Below are 20000 nucleotides of genomic sequence, written 5' to 3'. Positions count from 1 at the left end.
GTGCCAGGGCTGCCGTTAGAAATCATGGGGCCCTCGTACAACAAAATTTCCGGGCCCCCTGGACCCCGCCCACTCCACATCACAGTTAAAAGACCACACAGACATCAGCGCTAAAAAACGTAACCCCGCCACACACACGTTATAAAAAGCTATAAGTTAAAAAAAAAAAAAACATTGGCGCCACGGCCCCCCTTACATGTTAAAAAAAAGATGGGGCACCAAAGAATATTTTTTTAAAAAAACATTGGTGTCAGGGTCCCCCTTACAATTTAAATAAAAAATTGGGGCCCCAAAGAATATTTTTTAAAAAAACATTGGTGGCAGGGGCCTATAGAGTATTAAAATCAAACAAAAAACCACACACACACGGTGTTCAGAGGAATTGAACTTGTGGCTTCAGGACTTCAACTTTGCGTCCTTTTGTAACTACCGGTCTTTTCACCACTTTGTAACTTCGGCTGTTTTCGCCGCTTTGGGACTTCGGCTGTTTTCGTGGCTTCGGGTCGTTTTTGCCGCTTCGGTTGTTCGGCACTTCCGAGTTTTGCCTGTTCGGGACATCGAAAGGAGGCGGCGCGGCCTCGGCGCTGTCGAGGGGGGCCGAGCTCTTTCGAAAAGTTCAGCACTGCTGGGCCCCCATTCAGGCCCAGGCCACTTGTACCCCCTGTGCCGCCCTGATGGCGGCCCTGCAAAGGGCACCCCCCCACTGCAACGGAAACCCCTTCATTTTAGCATGATTCTAGCATATACTCACTTTTTACAGACCTGAGAAAAGAGCTCCTTGGGGGTGACAACTCCCTTTTTGGTCTCCTGCATTTCAGTCAGGAATTGCCACATTGCCAAGGTCAGTGGTCCTGGCTGCTGCTCTAGATTTACCTCTAGCTTTGTCTGAAAAATGGAATAACAAATATTAAAATGGACACTTAAAAACTACTCTTCAAAATATGTATGTACTTTAAAAGTCCCCCATGGGTCACCGTTAATTGTTTTTTTTTTTTTGCTTCTGTAATTAACGGTTACTTGAAGTTACTAAACCGGACTGTTTTGCCGACTTGACTGTCCTTTATCAGCCTGTCAGATCGAGATACAAACGCTAACACTCCTGCTGCACAAATATGGCAGCCCCCTCATAGAGGAACATGGGGAATTGGATAGGTAACGTAAACGCACTGGGCAAATGTTTTTATATTTATGAATAGCATGCAAAAGATGTGCACACGTTATAACAGATGTGAAAAAAAGTTTTCATTTCTGGTGTCTAGGGATCGGCGAATTTGACCAGTTTTGTTACGACAAAAATTAGTCGCCGACGCCCATTAAAGTCTATGGGCGTCAAAACTTTTTTGACGTGCCTCTTTTTTTTTTTTTTTTTGACGCACGCCACCATACAAGTCTACGGGCGTCATTTCCCCGGCGAAACTAGGCGAAAAAATTTGCCCATCACTACTGGTGTCATTAATTCTTTAAAGTGGACCTGTCACCCAGACACGAAAATCTGTATAATAAAAGTCCTTTTCAAATTAAACATGAAATCCAAATTCTATTTTTTATTAAAGCATTCATAGCTGTTGTAGTCTCATTTAATATTTTCAGCTGTCAATCAAATATTGTCTGCCCCTCCTCTATGGCATAGAGGCGGGGCCAGACAATTACTTTCACTTTCCATTCAGCACTTCCTAGATGTCACTGCTCTCCCCACATTCCCCAGTTCTCTTAACCATTTAATTGTGTAACCAGGACATGGAAATGGACATCGGGTCCCCCATTCTGGTGCACAAACAAGATTCTGAGATGATGCAAGGCTTGTCTTAATAACAGTGTCCACAAAATGGCTCCTGCCTGCTTGCTGTAACTATGGATTCCCAGACTGGAGGAAACAAGACTCAAATAATTTATATAGTGTAATTAAAGTTAATTTTGCCTGAAAAATGAGATGGTTGAGGGGTCCCCTTTGAGGCTGCTGGGAAGAACATATTCTTCAAGTTAAAAGCCTACAGGAGAATCTGCTGTTGCCACCGTTACAAGTCATATCTGCAAGAGGGATTTCTAAAGCAACAACTTACAGGAGATGATGAATCCGGTAGTGGAACGGTCACAGGTTTTCGAAATATTTTAACCTCATTTAGAAGTTCCCTCAAAGCAGGTGTCTGGGACAGGTTCTGCGTTAGAAAAGCAAAAACAAAACATTTTCGCACTTGCAATGTCTGAATACTGGCTTCTTAACAGAAAAAAAAAAGATGAAGACATAATGGCATGTGGATAATCTTTGGTGTAGAGATAGATCATTGTTACAAGTCTCCATGAGCAAAAACATCAGGTCAGTTGTCTGGACATGAAGCAGATCCAACATGATCCAGGCTACACTGTACTGCACAGACAGGACAGGGACACAATCTAGCAAGTGCATACCGGTACTGCTTTAACGCTGCAACTAGAACAGGTCTCACACACCTGGATATTACACTTTAAAGTAGAGATGCCCCGAATCCACTATTTGGGCTGAATCCTCTATGAAAGATTCGGCCGAATACTGAACCAAATCCTAATATGCACATGCAAATTAGGGGCAGGGAAGGAAAAAAAAATATTCTTCTTTTGTGATGAAAAGTCACATGATTTCAATACCTGTCCCTTATTTACATATGCAAATTAGGATTTGGTTTGGTCAGGCGCAAGGATTCGCCCGAAATCTGAATCCTTCTGAAAAAGGCCAAATCCCGAACCGAATCCTGGATTCGGTGCATCCCTACTTTTAAGGGATACTGTCAAAACACATCAGTTAGTGCTGCTCCAGTAGAATTCTACTGAAATCCCATAAGAGCAAACTGATTTTTTTTATTATATTAAATTTTGAAATCTGACATGGGGCTAGACATATTGTCAGTTTCCCAGGTGCCCCCAGTCATGTGACTAGTGCTCTGATAAACTCTTTAATGCTGTACTACAAGTTAGGGTGGTTTTACCCAACCCAACCCCCCCTGTAGCCTAACAACAGAACAATGGGAAGGTGGCCAGTTAGCAGCTCCCTAACACAAGATAACAGCTCCCTGGTAGATATAAGAACAGCACTCAATAGTAAAATCCAGGTCCCACTGTGGCACATTCAGTTAAATTGAGTAGGAGAAACAACATCCTGCCTGAAAGCAGTTCCATCCTAAAGTGCCGGCTCTTTCTGAAATCACAAGACCAGGCAAAATGGCCTGAAAAGGTTGGTCAAGTCTTCTATCATTCCAATGCAATCGGAGAAGATGTGGAACAAAGCCGTGGTTAAGCCAAAAATATTGGTGCTACGTCCCTTATTAGAAATAGGCCAGTTAATGAATCAACACAGAATGCAGCAGAGCAGCAAGTACAATGATTTTCCTCACCTGCATCACTGCGTTGAAAAAACATGTGTTTCCCAAATTACTGAGTCCTTTCACTGTAGGCTCGGTGCTATTACTCTGGGTACTGCCGGCTTTGTTATTCTGGGTATTGCCGGCTTTGTCCCATTTGGCTGCAACATTGGGCTTCTCCTCCTGAATCTTGACTTCATTGTCAGGGATGTTTTGGCTTTTAACTTCTTCATTCGAGGCTACTGAAAAAGGAAATAAACGGTAAAAGTGTGAGTAACGAAAGTTCCAGTTTCCCTGGATTTACTGCCATAAAATAGTATTGCTACTATCGGAGTCAGTGCATCAAGTGTAACACAGTTTTTCCTTTTTTTTTTGTAATTTACACTGCCCTCTGGTGCAGGGAAAAACAAATTGTGGAGCTTTACCTCTCTTCGTTGGGCCACGATAATTCAAAGGCGGTGCATTCATTTATCAAGAAGTTTGGGGAAATGATTATTTACTGCCTCAGCAGGGTATTCGCTTACCTGAATTTATATTTTTGCTTTTTGCCTTGGCTTTTCTTTGCAAATAATCCACCAGCTGGCCTAACCGACTAGTACGATTATACAGGACTTCATTGTCGCACAGGTAGCACCTATCAGGGAGAAGCGAGAAACACAGAGCCAAACAGATTTATTCCATATCTTTTATACGTGAAATTTGCAATCTCAACACATTAAAAAGCAGCATGATTTGTCATCCCATCATGAATTCATCTCCAAGGCATTCGTTTAACATCAACAACCTTCTTCTAGGACCTTCACGATGACCTGGTCATTTGTATCTAGTGATAAGGGAATACTACAGTTCAGCAGTATGTGGAGGGATATAGGTTGACCATCGTTTTTTAAAGGGGTTGGTAACTTTTATTATGATATAAAGAGTGATATTCTAAGAATCTGCTATTTGTTTTAATTTTAATTTCAGCAATCTGGTTGCTAGGGTCCAAATTACCCTAGAAACCATGCACTGATTTGAATACGAGACTGGAATATAAATAGGAGAGGTCTGAATACAAAGAGGAGTAATAAAAAAGTAGCAATAACAATACATTTAAAGCCTTACAAAGCATTTGTTTTTTTTTTGTTTTTAGATGGGGTCGGTGACCCCCATGTGGAAGCTGGAAAGAGTCAGAAGAAGGAGGCAAATAATTATAAAATATATAATTATTAAAAAAAAAATTAAGACCAACTGAAAACTTTTTTTTTTTAGAATCGCCCATTCTATAACATACTAAAACTGAACTTAAAGGGTGAATCACCCCTATAAAATGTATCCTGATTTTCCACATAGAAAACAGCACGATATACCCAACTCCCATGTGAAGTTGTTAAACAGTCCTACATTGGCATGAGAAGATGGGGTTTGATCTTGAACCTACATCAACATTAAGGGGATTATTTATCAAAATCTAAAATTGTCTGTAAAATAGTCCGACCAAATCCGCAATGATTTTTTTCCAGTTATTTATCAATACATTTTTCATGAAAATTTCCTGTGCGGAAATAAACTTGCTAAAATCGCGAAATTCCAATAGCACGAATGAATTTTCTCGGATTTGTAGGCTGAAAACCACAAATGTTTGGATTATTGTGCGAATTGCACCGCAGATCAGACTTCTCCCATTAATTTCTACATGGACTCGGCAGGTCCGAGTTGGAGTATTTTTTTTATTCAGACTTTTAATACCCTCGGAGTTTAATAAATTCCGAAAACTGTTTTTTATCCACAAAAAATTTGGATTTTGTAGTGAAAAAAAAAAAAATCTTATTTTGAGTTTTTGCCATTCGAACTTTAATAAATAACCCCCTTAGAATTAGGGATGCACCAAATCCACTAATTTGGATTCGGCCAAACCCCCGAATCCTTTGCGAAAGATTTGGCCAAATACCGAATGGATTTTGCATATGCAAATTAGGGGTGGAAAGGGGAAAATATTTTTTACTTCCTTGTTTTGTGACAAAAAGTCACACGATTTTCCTCCCTGCACCTAATTTGCATATGCAAATTAGTATTCAGTTCGGCTGGCCAGAAGGATTCGGCCGAATCCTGGGTTTGGTGCATCCTTACTTAGAATTAAAGCACAAACCCAACAAAATTCATTAAATAAACCAGTTAAATAAACCAAAAATATTGTACAAAGGGAGACTTACCAGGCACTCCACATATCAAAATTAAGAACCAGGCAGTGTGGTTCTGACCTGGGGGTGTTGTAATGGTTCAGTGCATGTTGTGCCACAGAATTTCTGCCACAGCCCTGCAGAAATGCAGGAGAGAAAATGCAGTCAGTGTATCGGTTACTGGGATTTTGTTCAATGGACTTTCAGGCTTGGCTCAAGGAGTTCCGTAAAGTTAAAGGAGAACTAAACCCTAAAAATTAATGTGGCTAAAAATGACATATTTTACTTACTGAACTTATTGCACCAGCCTAAAGTTTGAGCTTGTCAATAGCAGCAATGATCCAGGACTTCAAACTTGTCACAGGGGGTCACCATCTTGGAAAGTGTCTGTGACACTCACATGCTCAGTGGGCTCTGATTGGCTGTTGAGAAGCTAAGCTTAGGGCTCGTCACTAATTATCCAGCAGAAAATGAGGTTTGTCGGTAATATAATCTGATGCTACAGGACTGATTATTAAATTCTGATGCTAATTGCACTGGTTTCTGTGCTGCCATGTAGTAATTATCTGTACTAATTACTAATCAGCCTTATATTGTGACATTTCTATTCTATGTGTACTGTATATTGTGAGTGGGTCCCTAAGCTCAGTAAGTGACAGCAGCACAGAGCATGTGCAGTGAATCAGCAGAAAAAAAGATGGTGAGCTACTGGGGCATCTTTGGAGACACAGATCTTTACTGCTAAAGGGTTGTGATTGCCTTGGGCTTGTACAGAATCACAAAACATAATGTACAGGTATGGGACCTGTTATCCAGAATGCTCAGGACCTGGGGTTGTCCAGATAAAGGATCTTTCCGTAATTTGAATCTTCATGTCTGAAGTCTACTAGAAAATCATATAAACATTAAATACCCGATAGGCTGGTTTGCTTCCAACAACGATTAATTATATCTTAGTTGGGATCAAGTACAAGCAACTGTTTTATTATTAAAGAGAATAAGGAAATAATTTTTAAACATTTGGATAAAATGGAGTCTATGGGAGATGGCCTTTCCGTAATTCTGAGCTTTCCGGATACACCGTTTCCAGATAACGGATCCCATACCTGGACAACATTTCTAGCCTACTTTAGGACCCATGGATACTGTGCATACATTTCTACTGAATTCAGAATGTATGCATATCGAGGCAATCCATTGTCATGGATGGGGGCACCTTCAATAACATATATTGGGTCTCCATGCACTCATGACACTGATGGCGTGTAACAGAAGCATGTTTTACTAATGTTCAAACCAAACTCAGTGGAAAGTGAATAAAAGGGATGTGTAGGTAGGAAAAGGGCTAAGATGACCACCTTCAAATGAATTGGCAGCCAGACTCATTGCAGTAGCCGTTTCATATAAATGTCTTACCCGATGGCCACATTTTAAACACAGCCAGACAGAAGGGTCTTCAGCCAACTCATCCTCCGAGTTATTCGTCTCCTTGTTGTCAGCCTGGCAGTCCTGGCACACGGTCCATTCCACATTCACCAGAGCCCTTTTCACACATCCTTCATCCAGGGCCTTCCGGAGGTGCCTTCACACTGGTTCTGCAATGGGAAAGGCAAACTGACACCAGAGCTGAAAGAGATGCTCCAGCAAAGTACAAAAAGAGGAGTATCGGGCACTCAGAAAGACTCTACCAAGGATAAAGTCAAAAATGTTATATTTATTGTAGATTCATTAAAAAAGGAACAATATCTCCATTGGCCCTACACGTTTCATGTCCCCCAGGGCACTTAGCCTATGACCGGAAGGGCACGAAACGCGTAGGGTCAAGAGAGTTATTTTTCCTTTTTTAATGAATCTACAATAAATATTACATTTTTGACTTTATTTTTGCTGGCCCTTGTGGAGTCTTTCTAACTGGCCGATACCCCTCTTTTTGTACTTTGCTGGTTTATCTGATCCTTAATCGGAGGTCCTGGGGCTGGTGAGCCTGGACTACCTGTTCCACGTGGTGAGTGATCAACATATTCTGTGTCTTATGACCCCTTTTTTTCAGTGGTTTAATATTATTGAAAGGGATGCTGTCGATGTTGTACAGAGGAATGAGAACAGGTAGCCTCCTTCCATTAACGGAACAGTAACATCAAAAAAGGAAAGTGTTTTAAAGTAATACAAATATAATGTATTGTTGCCCTGCACTGGTAAAACTGCTGTGTTTGCTTCAGAAACACTACTATAGTTTATATAAATAAGCTGCTGTGTAGCAATGGGGGGAGCTATTCAAAGGAGAAAAGGCTCAGGTTACACAGCAGATAACAGATAAGCTCTATAGAACATAATGGTGTTATCTATATCATACTAAAAGTTAGTTTAGGCTAGGGCCACACGGGAAGATTCAGGGAGATTAGTAGATTCAGGGAGATTGGTCGCCTGGCGACTAATCGCTGCGTCTTTGAGGCGATTAATCTCCCTGAATGGCTTGCTGGTATCTCGCACCCGCTAGCGCTAAAGTCGCCTGCGCCTATTCACACGCGGCGATACGTTTTTCAAAGTCACTCGAAATTGCCTCACGATGGCCTAGCCCTTAAAGGTAAACTATCCCTTTAAGAGAAAAGCACATACAGGTCCAGTGGCACCATGCTGCTTTAAAGGGAAAGGGAGATCAAAATCAGAATGGGTCTCATATGGTTTGGGGGGGGGGGTCTCATGCTGTTTGGGGGATGCATCATTTAGAGGCATCATAGTTTGGGGGAGGCCTCATACTGTCTGGGGGATGTCTCATACTTTCTGGGGGATGCGTCATTTAGAGGCATCATAGTTTGGGGGGTGGTCTCATGCTGTTTGGGGGGGAGGTCTCATGCCGTTTGGGGGGAGGTCTCATGCTGTTTGGGGGAGGCATCATTTAGAGGCATCATAGTTTGGGGGAGGTCTCATGCCATTTGGGGGGGGAAGTCTCATGCTGTTTGAAGGGAAGATCTCATACTATCTGGGGGAGGCATCATTTAGAGGCATCATAATTTGGTGGGATGTCTTGTACTGTCTGGGGGAGGTCTCATACTGTTTGGGGGGAGGTCTCATACTGTTTGGGGGAGGTCTCATACTGTCTGGGGGGAGGTCTCATACTGTCTGGGGGAGACATCATTTAGAGGCATCATAGTATGGGGGGAGGTCTCTTACTGTCTGGTGGAGGTATCATTTAGAGGCATCATAGTTTGGGGGTGGTCTCATGCTGTTTGGGGGGGAGGTCTCATGCTGTTTGGAGGGAAGGTCTCATACTGTCTGGGGGAGGCATCATTTAGAGGCATCATAGTATGGTGGGATGTCTTGTACTGTCTGGGGGAGGTCTCATACTGTTTGGGGGGTGGTCTCATACTGTTTGGGGGAGGCATCATTTAGAGGCATCATAGTATGGGGGGAGGTCTCGTACTGTCTTGGGGAGGTCTCATACTGTCTGGGGGAGGCATAATTTAGAGGCATCATAGTTTGGGGGGAGGTCTCGTACTGTTTGGGAGGGGGGGTCTCTATGATGCCTCTAAATGTTGAAACTTTTTCTTACAGATATTAGCCACAAAGTAGGGACATAAACCTATAGAATATCATGGAATCATCTTGCAGTTCAGCTATTAGCCATGTATACTGCATGATTAATGAAGTCAAGTGGGCCATGAGGACTGGAGCCATACCTGCATCAAGAGAGTCCTGGGCGGGGAGGTTCTTCCCTCTCTTCTTTACCATGACAGCGTTTCAGGCTTTATCCTGGAACAGAGAAGATGAGCATCAGTCACAGAGATTACAGCGCTACACCCATTCCTATTGCCCAAGGTCTCTGCAAACAGTCAGGAAAGTGAAACCAAAAAGCGACATGAAATCACTCAGACTTGCCATTCAGCAGTAAAGTCAGGGACACTAATTAAAGGATATGGGGGATCTGTTATCTCGAAACGGTTCTGCAATCCAGCGGTTCTGCAATCCAGCAAAGACATTCCCTCATTTAAAGCACCTTCAGGTTCATCTTTTAGTATGTTATAGAATGTCCAGTTCTAAGCAACGTTTCTATTGTTCGTCATTTCTATTGATTCTATTTTTTGCGTCTGTCGGATGCAGACGCAACATTAGATTCAGCGCATCTGATGTGACGCCAGCAATTCATCTCAACGCGTCGGAACGGATGCTATCGCAGGTAAAAGCGCTCATGTAGTTCTACCCTTATTCATAGTAAAAGTTAATTAAGGGTTAGTTCACACGAGGAGATTCTGGGAGATTATGTCGTCTGGCGACTAATTGCCTCGTCTTCTGAGCGACAATCTCCCCGAACTGCCTCAGCGTGTTTTCCCATAGGCTATAATGAAAAGTCGCCTGCGCTAAAGCACACGCGGCAATGCGTTTCCCAAGTCGCCCGAAGTTTCCTCGTGAGGCAACTTCGGAAAACGAATCACCGCATGTGTTTTTTGGCCGGCGCAGAGTCAGGGAAGGCGTTTGGGGTTAACAACCTCTTTAGGGTAAGGTCACACTGGGCGTTTTGGGGAGATTTAATCGCCTGGGGACTAATCGCCTCGTCTTTGCGGCGACCAATCTCGCCTTCCCTCACTCTTGCGCTGGCTAAAATGAAAAATCGCTGGCGCTAAGCACACGCAGCGATTCGTATACCGGAATCGCCCCATGAGGGAAGGCGTTCGGGGAGATTGGTTGCCGCAAAGACAAGGCGATTAGTTTCCAGGCGACTAAGTCTCCCCGAAACGCCCAGTATGACCTTACCCTTAACGGAAGCATAATCAGTTTTATTGAATGACACTGTATTGCCCCTGGGAGTTGCAGTAAGCCAACAGCTGGCAGTTTACAGTAAGCCGACAGCTGGAGAGTTAAGAGCAGATCTCTGTGGTAACAAAGGTAACACACACACTACTAATGTCCTTACACTCCAAGAGCCATACCTCCCAACATTTTGGAAGTAAAAAGAGGGACAACATTTTTTTCCCCGCATGTAGCGCAGCAATTTTTGACCACACCCCTTTCTGTGGCCACACCCCCTAATTACCATGTTTGTTTTAAAAAATTTGGCAGGTTATGAAAGTTTGAAAATATTTCTCCTTATCTAAACTGTGTTTTTGTGTTTTAAAAATTGTTACAAAGTATCTTATTTGCACCTGTTAGCTGTTCTGGGCTCTCTGCTAAAAGCCAATTAACTGAGAAACTTTGTTTCTTTTTCTGGCTGTTCAGTGAAGAGAAAAGAGGGACTTTCCAGTACAAATAAGGGACTGCGGGTTGAGCTGTCAAAAGAGGGACTGTCCCTCCGAAAAAGGGACAGTTGGGAGGTATGCAAGAGCCCAAACACCAAGCATTACAGGGGAATTATAACAGCAGATGTTTATAAAGTAAGCAAATAGCAACCACCCTCAACCCACGTGCTACTCCCTCAAGGTACTCCTGTCCAGAAAGCGCTGCCTACTTCCGCTCCACGTTACCGGCTCCCGTTCTCTCACGCACAACTTCACTTCCACGCGTCCAGCAGCCAGAGGCAGCAACTCTATGGGATTGCCGGTCCGACAGCAAATCAGAGAGCGGGGCCATACGGATTCATTCGACACGCCCATCTCTATGAATGTGATTAATAAGCGGATTGACACTCCTTCACTGCGGTACCGTGGAACGCGCAGCGGCCATATTTGTTTTGGGAAACGTTACCTCTTTCGGAAGATTTTTTTTATAAATTCTATACACATCGGTGCCGCTGTTACCAGCAATTACACACAGGGTGCATTGTGGTTTTGTTGAACTGGGAAGGGCATTGCGCTGCTACAGGGTTAAACGGGGACAGTGTTGCCCTTTCTAAAGATGGAGACTACAGTATTTTGCTTTTGAGCAATGCTGTCAGATCAGAATCCGATTAAAAACGCCTTTGCACTTCCTCAAGTGCTGTCACTTGTGTGTGTGAGGCTTCAGCAGGCTCTGAATGAAGGTAAGGGCAGCTCCTGAACCTCCCAACTGTCCCTTATTTGGAGGGACAGTCCCTCTTTTGACAGCTCAACCCGCAGTCCCTCATTTGTACTGGAAAGTCCCTCTTTTCTCTGCACTGAACAACCAGAAAAAGATTTCTCACTTAATTGGCTTTTAGCAGAGAGCCCAGAACAGCTAACAGGTGCAAATAAGATACTTTGTAACAATTTTTAAAACACAAAAACACAGTTTAGATAAGGAGAAATATTTTCAAACTTTCATAACCTGCCAAATTTTGTAAAACAAACATGGTAATTAGGGGGTGTGGCCACAGAAAGGGGTGTGGTCAAAAAATTGCTGCGCGGCGTGCGGAAAATTTTTTTTTGTCCCTCTTTTTACTTCCAAAATGTTGGGAGGTATGCACAGGCTGCAGAATTTCATGAGGGGATGGTGTGACATTTGATTGTGTATCTATGCTATTTGGATGGCTGCCTTTGTGCCTGCTTAACCTAATCGCTTTCCTTCTATTTCTGTTACTTTATCTTTGATTTTAGCTGTGCTGCCAGGATAGGGGGTCATGTGTGTGTATGAGAGTTCTATACAGTACAATACAGTGAAACAGTTTGATTTTTTTGGTGTTACTGTTCCTTTAACATCTTTGTAATTTTTCTGATAATACCGCTCGCACAAACTGCGTCCTGTTGCTGTCCTACTAATGCTTCATATTATTTCTATTTTGCAGCCCTTGAGCAATGAAAGGGCCGCAGAGCTTCTGGCCAAGGAAAGTGGGTCAATTCCCGGCTTCATTGGGTTTGGCTCATCACGGAGTGACCATGGCAACGTCCCTGCCGTACAGGGAACCGAAGAAGTGGACAGCCTCGTTGATGCAGATTTTCTCATGGTGCTTGCGCAAGCTTTCCAAAAGGGACGTCATCACAAAACTAAAAGTGAGAACGTGTGATTAAGAGATCTTACAGACGAGCGTTTTTAGGAGCGTTTGCAGGAGTAGATGCACTGAATTCTTTTCAATGGGGCTGTACTCACACAGACACGTGTAGGTTTGTTTTTGTGCACCATGAATCATACGATCCCAGGGGGCGGCCCTTATTTTTTAAAATGGCAATTTTCTTTTTATGCTTACCCAATGGCACATACTACTTAAAAAGTATATTATTATTAAAATGGTTTATTAACATGAAGCAGGGTTTTGCATATGAGCTGTTTTATGCATTATATTTTTATAGAAACCTACATTGTTTCAGGGGTATAGTTTTCCTTTAAGTGTTATGCTTGCCTATAGCTCTGATAACGACATGAGCCATTATTTACACAGCGGTAATTATTCTCTACCCTGAAATTTTACATATGTTATCCTTCTCTCCCCCAGGATCTGGATCGGCGGGTCAGAGAAGCCACCCAGCAGGCATTTGAGCAACTTATCCTGAAAGTAAAAAAAACATTTGGCTCCTCATCTGAAAAGTCTAATGGGGTTTTGGCTTATTGCTCAGTGTGACACCTATTCACCCGCTGCGAGTTCTGCCAGAGTGGCTTTTGGAGCTGCTTTCCCAGCGCACAAACAACCCAAAGCTTTGGCATTTTGCAAGGAGGAAACAATGAACACGGGTATGTGCAAATAGAGGTAAATTGAATATGTAAGTGGTCAAATATCTGCAGGTTCAAAAGTGCAGAATGAATATGTTTCTTGACTTTAACTTTTTACTTTAGAAAGGCTAATTACTTGTAACTATCCGATATAGGAACTGTAAATATACAGTGAAACAGTCAGCTTGGTGATTGGTAGATTTAGTTTAAGATACAGTCACAATCTGTTCCCTATATTTCATCCTGCCACCCTAGACAGATTGTTACAGGACATGTCTAATGGGTCTAGAGAATCCATAACTATTTCCAAACACTTTTTTCAGTTCAGTTTTTTTTAGATTGTTCCCTAGAAATAAAGACTTTTTTTCAGTTACTTTCCATTATTTATTTTTTACAGTTTTTCCAGAATCTAAGTTTAAAATTTAATGTCCCTGTCTCTGGTGTTTCGGTCTGGCAGCTCAGTAAAGCAGGCGCAGACTCTAAACTGTTAGAATTTGCTCCATTAAGTTGTTACATTTCTCAGCAGCATCCCTGGAGTATTAGCAACTATTGTATCAATTCTAACAGCTGCCTTTAATGAAACCCAGGGATTCTGCTCAGCAGGGACAAAGATAAGAAATGTATTAAGTAAATGTATCAGAATAGTTTACAGGGTCGGTGACCCCCCCCCCCCAGAGCTGCTTTAGAAGGTTAAAAATTACACGTTACACTGCAATATTAGAAAAATGGTGACATAGAAAATAGAAAGTAATTGGGTGATCTAGCTGAAAACAACTTGTTGCTTGTAGGTGAACAACCCCTTTTAAGGGTCGAAATTGAAAAATCAAATTCAAATTTTTTTTTATGGTCAAAACTCTCAAATTTGAATTGTAAATAATCCAAACTCGGTTGGATTCGAATTTCGAGATTTATCAAACCGTGCCCCTTTAAAAATTTCAACTTCGACTATTCGCCGCCTAAAACCTGCCAAGTTCATGTAGAAGTCAATAGTCAGTAGATAACAGATAAGTACTACTATAGTTTATATAAACAAGCTGCCGTGTAGCCATGGGGGCAGCCATTCAAACACAGGATACACAGTAGATAACAGATAAGTACCACTATAGTTTATATAAACAAGCTGCTGTGTAGCCATGGGGGCAGCCATTCAAGCACAGGATACACAGTAGATAACAGATAAGTACTACTATAGTTTATATAAACAAGCTGCTGTGTAGCCATGGAGGCAGCCATTCAAGCACAGGATACACAGTAGATAACAGATAAGTACTACTATAGTTTATATAAACAAGCTGCCGTGTAGCCATGGGGGCAGCAATTCAAGCACAGGATACACAGTAGATAACAGATAAGTACTACTATATTTTATATAAACAAGCTGCTGTGTAGCCATGGGGGCAGCCATTCAAGCACAGGATACACAGTAGATAACAGATAAGTACTACTATAGTTTATATAAACAAGCTGCTGTGTAGCCATGGGGGCAGCCATTCAAGCACAGGATACACAGTAGATAACAGATAAGTACTACTTTAGTTCATATAAACAAGCTGCTGTTTAGCAATGGCGCAAATTGAAAAAAGGCTATATGGCACAGGTTAAATTGTGGATAACGGATAAAACCATTATGTTCCACAGATCGTATCTGCTATCTGCTGTGTAACCTGAGCCTGTTTTCCTTGTTTATATAAACAATATTGGTGTTTCTGAAGCAAACACATCAGTTTTACCACTGCAGGGCAACGCTACATTATGTTTTATTACTTTAAAAAAAACTTTAATTTTTTGATGTTACTGTTCCTTTAAAATGGACATACACAGAAAGATCCCCTTAATTGGTGAAGTTGGTAAATTAGCTAATCTGTATAAATTAATCTTCACAGATGTTGAGCTAATCATTGTCCGAAATGGTGAGACATATAGGGACTGATTGTATCGTTTTGCACTCAAGTCAAGGTTTAGCACTATTTTGGCCCCATACATTGGTAATAATCTTAGTCTGGAGTGGCTGTTGCAGTTGCAATTGTCTGCAGGGGTAAGGCATTTTTCAGTAGCATTATGCAAAAATTGTCTCTGTCTTAAATATATTGATAATGGGTTGAGTGCAGAGGACTCTTGTAATTGTCTATATGTATTTTGTAGTCACAGCCTCGTTGTACCCCCACCTAATGGTTTAAAAAATGAGTGGTGAGTTCCCTTGTTTGTTATGGTTTATTGCTAGCTTTAGCTATTCCTATAATTATATTTGATGTTAAGTTGTCTTTAAGTAAACCATAGCAGTAACTAAGCTGTATCTTCATTAAAGGACAAGGAAAGTGTAGAATAGAATGAGGCTAGAAATGCTGTATTTTGTATACTAAACATAAACATGAACTTACTGCACCACTTGCTTTCAAAGTTGGCCACAGGGGGTCATCATCTTGTAACTTTGTTAAACATCTTTGCAGGACAAGACTGTGCACATGCTCAGTGTGGTCTGTTCTTCAATTGGTAGGCTAAGATTAGGGATTGACATAAATGATCAAAACAGCACAAGTCAAATAATATCTGCCAGAAGCTGATACAGCAAGACTGATAAATAATCAGAATATACAGACTGCACTGGGTCCTGTGTTGTCATGTAATCTAATGTGGATTTTATAGTTTTTTGTATTGTTTAAAGGACATGTAAACCCCCCCATAAAAATGTAATCAGTGAATGGCCTCTTTGAAATCTTTAGATAACTGTCACTCTGGTTGTTAAAAGGTTAACCGTAAGGATGTATGATCCCACCACTCGTGCAGGATTATGCGTGCATTAGTTTTCCTGTTTTTTTTTTTTTTTAAATATTTTTAACAGACTAGAGGTATGGTGATCCAGATTAGAGCAAAAGCCCTTATATGGAAAACCCCAGGTACTTGTACTTTACTCCATCATATGTGGGTCTGATATGGGATTGTTTGTCAGACTCTGTCCGTCTAACCTCTATCCATTTGACAAATAAAAAGAAAAACGTAAAATCATAAATCAGAAACATCATTGTGTTTTATTTTAAGGAACAAATTGTGTTTGGTAGATGTATGATTTTTAAGGCTTTTTCATGATGAAGAACATCAGTTTGGGTTGGGAAAAGTTTTCGATGTTCTAGAAAAGAATTGTCAACACGGACGCAAAAGAGTTTTCCAAGACTGGCATTTTACAATATATGGTGCCAGCTAGGATTTAGGACAGGCACACTGTGAACAATTTTCTTTTTTATCAAAGTTACTTCATCCCAGATTCATTGCTGTCAGTTGGGTGAAGATCACTGTGTTCAGTTCTAAACAGGAAGAGTATGCACGCTGATCTCTGCAGAAGAACATTCAGACTTGTACATCAACAAATTATTCTCTTATGGCTGTAGGTGATACATGTATTCTTTGTATGGTTTCATATACACCATTGCATTGCTATCATATATAGATAGATGGATAGATGATAGCTGGATAAATGATAGATAATGGATAGAAAAAAGGATAGATGATGGATAGATAGGTATAGATAGATAGATAGATAGATGACACTTGATAAAGGGTTGTTATACCCAAAACATGTTGTGTCAATAGATGCACATTGCAGATAGATAGATTTAGATATAGGTAGATATACAAATATATAGATAGATAGATAGATAGATTTAGATAAATTTAGATATAGATAAATATAAAAATTATATATTGCATATTTCAAGTTTCATAAATATTACTGAAATATAGTGCTGGGCAGATATTGACGTTAGTCTATATTACATGTATTACGACAAGCATAGATTACATTGATAAACATATTGAAGATTAAATTAATGTTATGTGATTAACTGTTTTTTCTATTTTTTTTCTATTTTTTTTTTAAATAAGGCTTGCACAGACCCAGAGAAGTACTCTCTAGCAAGGGATTGGTTGAAAAGGGAAGTTCTGGGAGAGAGACTGATCAGTTTGGCAAATGACCTGTGTACCAGTGGCTTGACCGATAAAGGAACCCTGAACGAGACATACTGTTCTAAGAAGTGGGCTCTTTGAAGCCTGGTGTTATCAGAGCATGTTCACAATGGTAAGTTGCCCTTTTGTCTAGCTCTAGTCGCTTACTCGCAGGCATCTCCTGCACCACCCTGGGCAAATGCATGTGCAGTACAGATTTTTTTTTTTTTTTTTAATGTTTTCTATACTAAGCATGCGCTCAGCTGCAATATAGCGGCAGAAGCCTTGAACTCAGAAGAAAATGGCTGCGTGGTGCTCTCAAAGTAAATTACCCTGGTTGTTTTTTTGCAGAAGTGGAGTGCTGACCTAGAGTAAGAAGTAAGCGACTAGAATCACTTGGGATGCCTAATAACTTGACATCCCACAACAATTATAACTTTTCTTTTCCTTTTATATGTCATGTATGTATAGTGCAGCTAATCGCATTCTACTGGCCCCATGATGATCTTATAGTTGGCTTTAACTTCTTTGATTTTTACTTCAGTCATTAAAGAGAAACTAAAACGTTATACTTTGATGGGGTAGTTCACCTTTACACTTTTAGTATGTAATTGCAGGTATAGGAATAAGAACGTGTTGTAGGGCCCACATTGGGATCTGAACATGGTCATGGGGCCATGGGGTCATGGGGGTGCTGCTAGTCATATATAAAGTATGGTTGCCGTGATGAGAAAATCTTGGGTCAGATGTGATTGTGAATGGTCTACTTATATTTCCTTCTGATGGACCTATAGAGGTACAGATGACCAAGACTGAGGTGGGACTGAAGTGGGACTGAGGTGGGACTGATGTAGATCTGTGGTACCCAATACCAAGCCTAACCAAGGACAACAATGCCCTTGTGCTATGTGACCCAAAAAATATCTTATATTTTTCAGAAAATATGATTGCGAATGCCTACATGGAAAAGATCATTGATAAGCTCCATTGTGCTCTGATGAAGGGCCGAAACTGTTCCAAAGCCGGCCATCTTGAACAGTCTGCGTCGTTCATCTGTGTTGTCGCCTAAAACTGCTTCAGCTCCATTAAGAGATGCTTACCAATGCCTTCCGCTGAGGATTTGCTTCTCACCATCTTCCAGCTCTGTGCTCAGACCTCTGATACAAGCCACATGTCAGGTATATCAAATAATTACAGGGAAACTGTCCTGCTTGTGAGGTTACTCTCAATGTTGTAGTTCAAGATGTCCATAGGGTATTCCTGCTGGATTGAGTAATGGTGTAGTTGATAATATTTGGGACAGAGGGGCCTGTTTTGAGACCCCCACCCTCCCAAAACTACCAGGCGCTTATCTTCTTATCTTTGGGCCCTAAAATTATGTTCCTGCCAATTCTTTAGGGATATAATGGATAGATTTACCTCTGGAACAAAAAGACTGGATATTAACCTTGGCAACAGACCATATCTCACTTGAAGTTTGTGTGACACACACAGACCAGGATTACAACACTTTTGTTTCTTAAACTTGGGGAATGGAAACGTAGACCTGTGGGGGTTTTTTTTTTTGTCAGGATGACTTGGTAGAAGAAAGGGGCAAAGAATATCTATCCTGCCTTCTGCTCTGTCTTGCCATTGGTCTTGGTTGAACAACATGTAAAATATGTAGTTTGGCAATACTCTATATTTTAATACTCTATATCTTTGTCTATGCCTGCATGCTCTTATCCCCTTTAGTTGAAGTCTGACAACTAGATAAGTTAGGCTGGTGCCGACTGTTTAATCTCCGATTAGAATGTGCCCTTGCTTTATGCCTCCCAGCAGGTTTACTAAGGGAAGCTGGCAAAAAATCTCATTCTTTTTCTATAAAGATGCTTGGACAAGAACACCTGGATCAGCAGGAGACACCTGCAAGAGAGGAAGCCAGGAATTCTTCTTTAAACAAACAACCAAATAAAAAATCTTGGTTTTATGAAATCTGTTTTTTGTTCTGTAGCTGTGTAGTGCTAAAAGGCTTTTATTGGTTTTCTGCCAGAATCGCTGCTCCTTAAGCTGAAGAATACTTGGCTGCCTAGCTTACATTCCCTTGTTTGCCAGTATAAGAACATGCCGCTGGGTAGCAGCATGTTCAGCACAATGGATCAAGGATCAGATTTAAACGTCACAAATATGGCAGCCCCCTCATAGAGCAAAATGGGGGTAAGAAAGGTAATATAAAAGCATCAGCCAAATATTTTTATGGCAAAATTATAAATAGTATTCAACGATAATGTTATGATGGATATATGGATGGATATAAAAAAACGATTATATTATTATTATTATTATTATTATTATTTATAAATAGTATTCAACGATAATGTTATGATGGATACAAAAAAAAGATTATTTTCTGGTGTCAGTATCTCTTTAAGAACTGTGTTTACAGTAATTTTGTTGCCCTTTGCTTCTGTAGCCTCCGGTCCTTAATATGCACAGTGGATGACTTGTATGGCGCAGTCTTGGACTCAATCCTGGTAGGGTTCAGTTTTCTGGCAGAACATACAGCTTCTATGATACCAAGTGTGGAAACGTGGCAGAAGATGTGGCAGGTCCTGTCTTCTCAGGTAATAAATAATGGCACAGGAGTAGTTCTTTGTGCTACAGGCAACCTGCTTTTTACACATAGCACTTAAAGGAGAACTCAACCCTTAAATTATAAAAAGTCCCCACCTAGAAAGCAAGATAGTCTCACCTCCCTGCTTCCTTTCGCATTGTTCAATATGTCTGATAATGTATATGATAATGAGATGTGTGAACTCAACCCAAGAATTAAAAAAGCCCACAGATAGTAACAAGATCCCTGATTCCCCTCTCATAGTTCAATAGGTCTAAAAAGGTCCGTAAAATTTTTCCGGCCCAACAGTGCAGAGTAAGCACAGTGGAGCTTGTGGACGCTATCTTCCAGATCTCTGGATTTTTTCAGGTCCTCCACAGATTTTTTTCAGGTCCTCTCTGGCAATCTCCGGCATTTTGGCGTATGTGCAGTTGGTGTTCTCTGGAAGAC

The 20000-nt window shown here is 41.1% G+C and overlaps 1 protein-coding gene and 1 pseudogene across 4 annotated transcripts in view; one reads left to right on the top strand and one right to left on the bottom strand.

Annotated features, from left to right (window-relative positions):
* Positions 1-11397, bottom strand: part of usp16.S (ubiquitin specific peptidase 16 S homeolog) — a 23609-nt gene extending 12212 nt beyond the window's left edge. Inside the window, exons 1-8 of one of the 4 annotated variants that reach the window (XM_041583387.1) lie at positions 10932-11397; positions 9169-9241; positions 6908-7086; positions 5525-5628; positions 3857-3966; positions 3366-3571; positions 2061-2156; positions 752-885 (exon numbers count right to left, since the gene is read on the bottom strand). In XM_041583387.1, coding sequence (XP_041439321.1) covers positions 752-885; positions 2061-2156; positions 3366-3571; positions 3857-3966; positions 5525-5538 — 560 coding nt within the window. In that variant the 5' untranslated portion in view covers positions 5539-5628; positions 6908-7086; positions 9169-9241; positions 10932-11397. Of the gene's footprint in view, positions 1-751; positions 886-2060; positions 2157-3365; positions 3575-3856; positions 3967-5524; positions 5629-6907; positions 7087-9168; positions 9242-10887 lie in introns of all 4 variants that reach the window. The other 3 variants (XM_041583384.1, XM_018248865.2, XM_041583386.1) reach the window with 3 other exon arrangements.
* Positions 11398-11435: 38 nt separating this feature from the next.
* The window catches only part of LOC108709221, a 25408-nt pseudogene continuing 16843 nt past the window's right edge, over positions 11436-20000 (top strand).

This window comes from Xenopus laevis, chromosome 2S (genome assembly GCF_017654675.1).
Source record: "Xenopus laevis strain J_2021 chromosome 2S, Xenopus_laevis_v10.1, whole genome shotgun sequence".
NCBI classification, from domain to species: Eukaryota; Metazoa; Chordata; class Amphibia; order Anura; family Pipidae; genus Xenopus; species Xenopus laevis.
The sequence above is the reverse complement of the archived record's forward strand: the minus strand, read 5'-3'. Positions and strand labels throughout refer to the sequence as shown.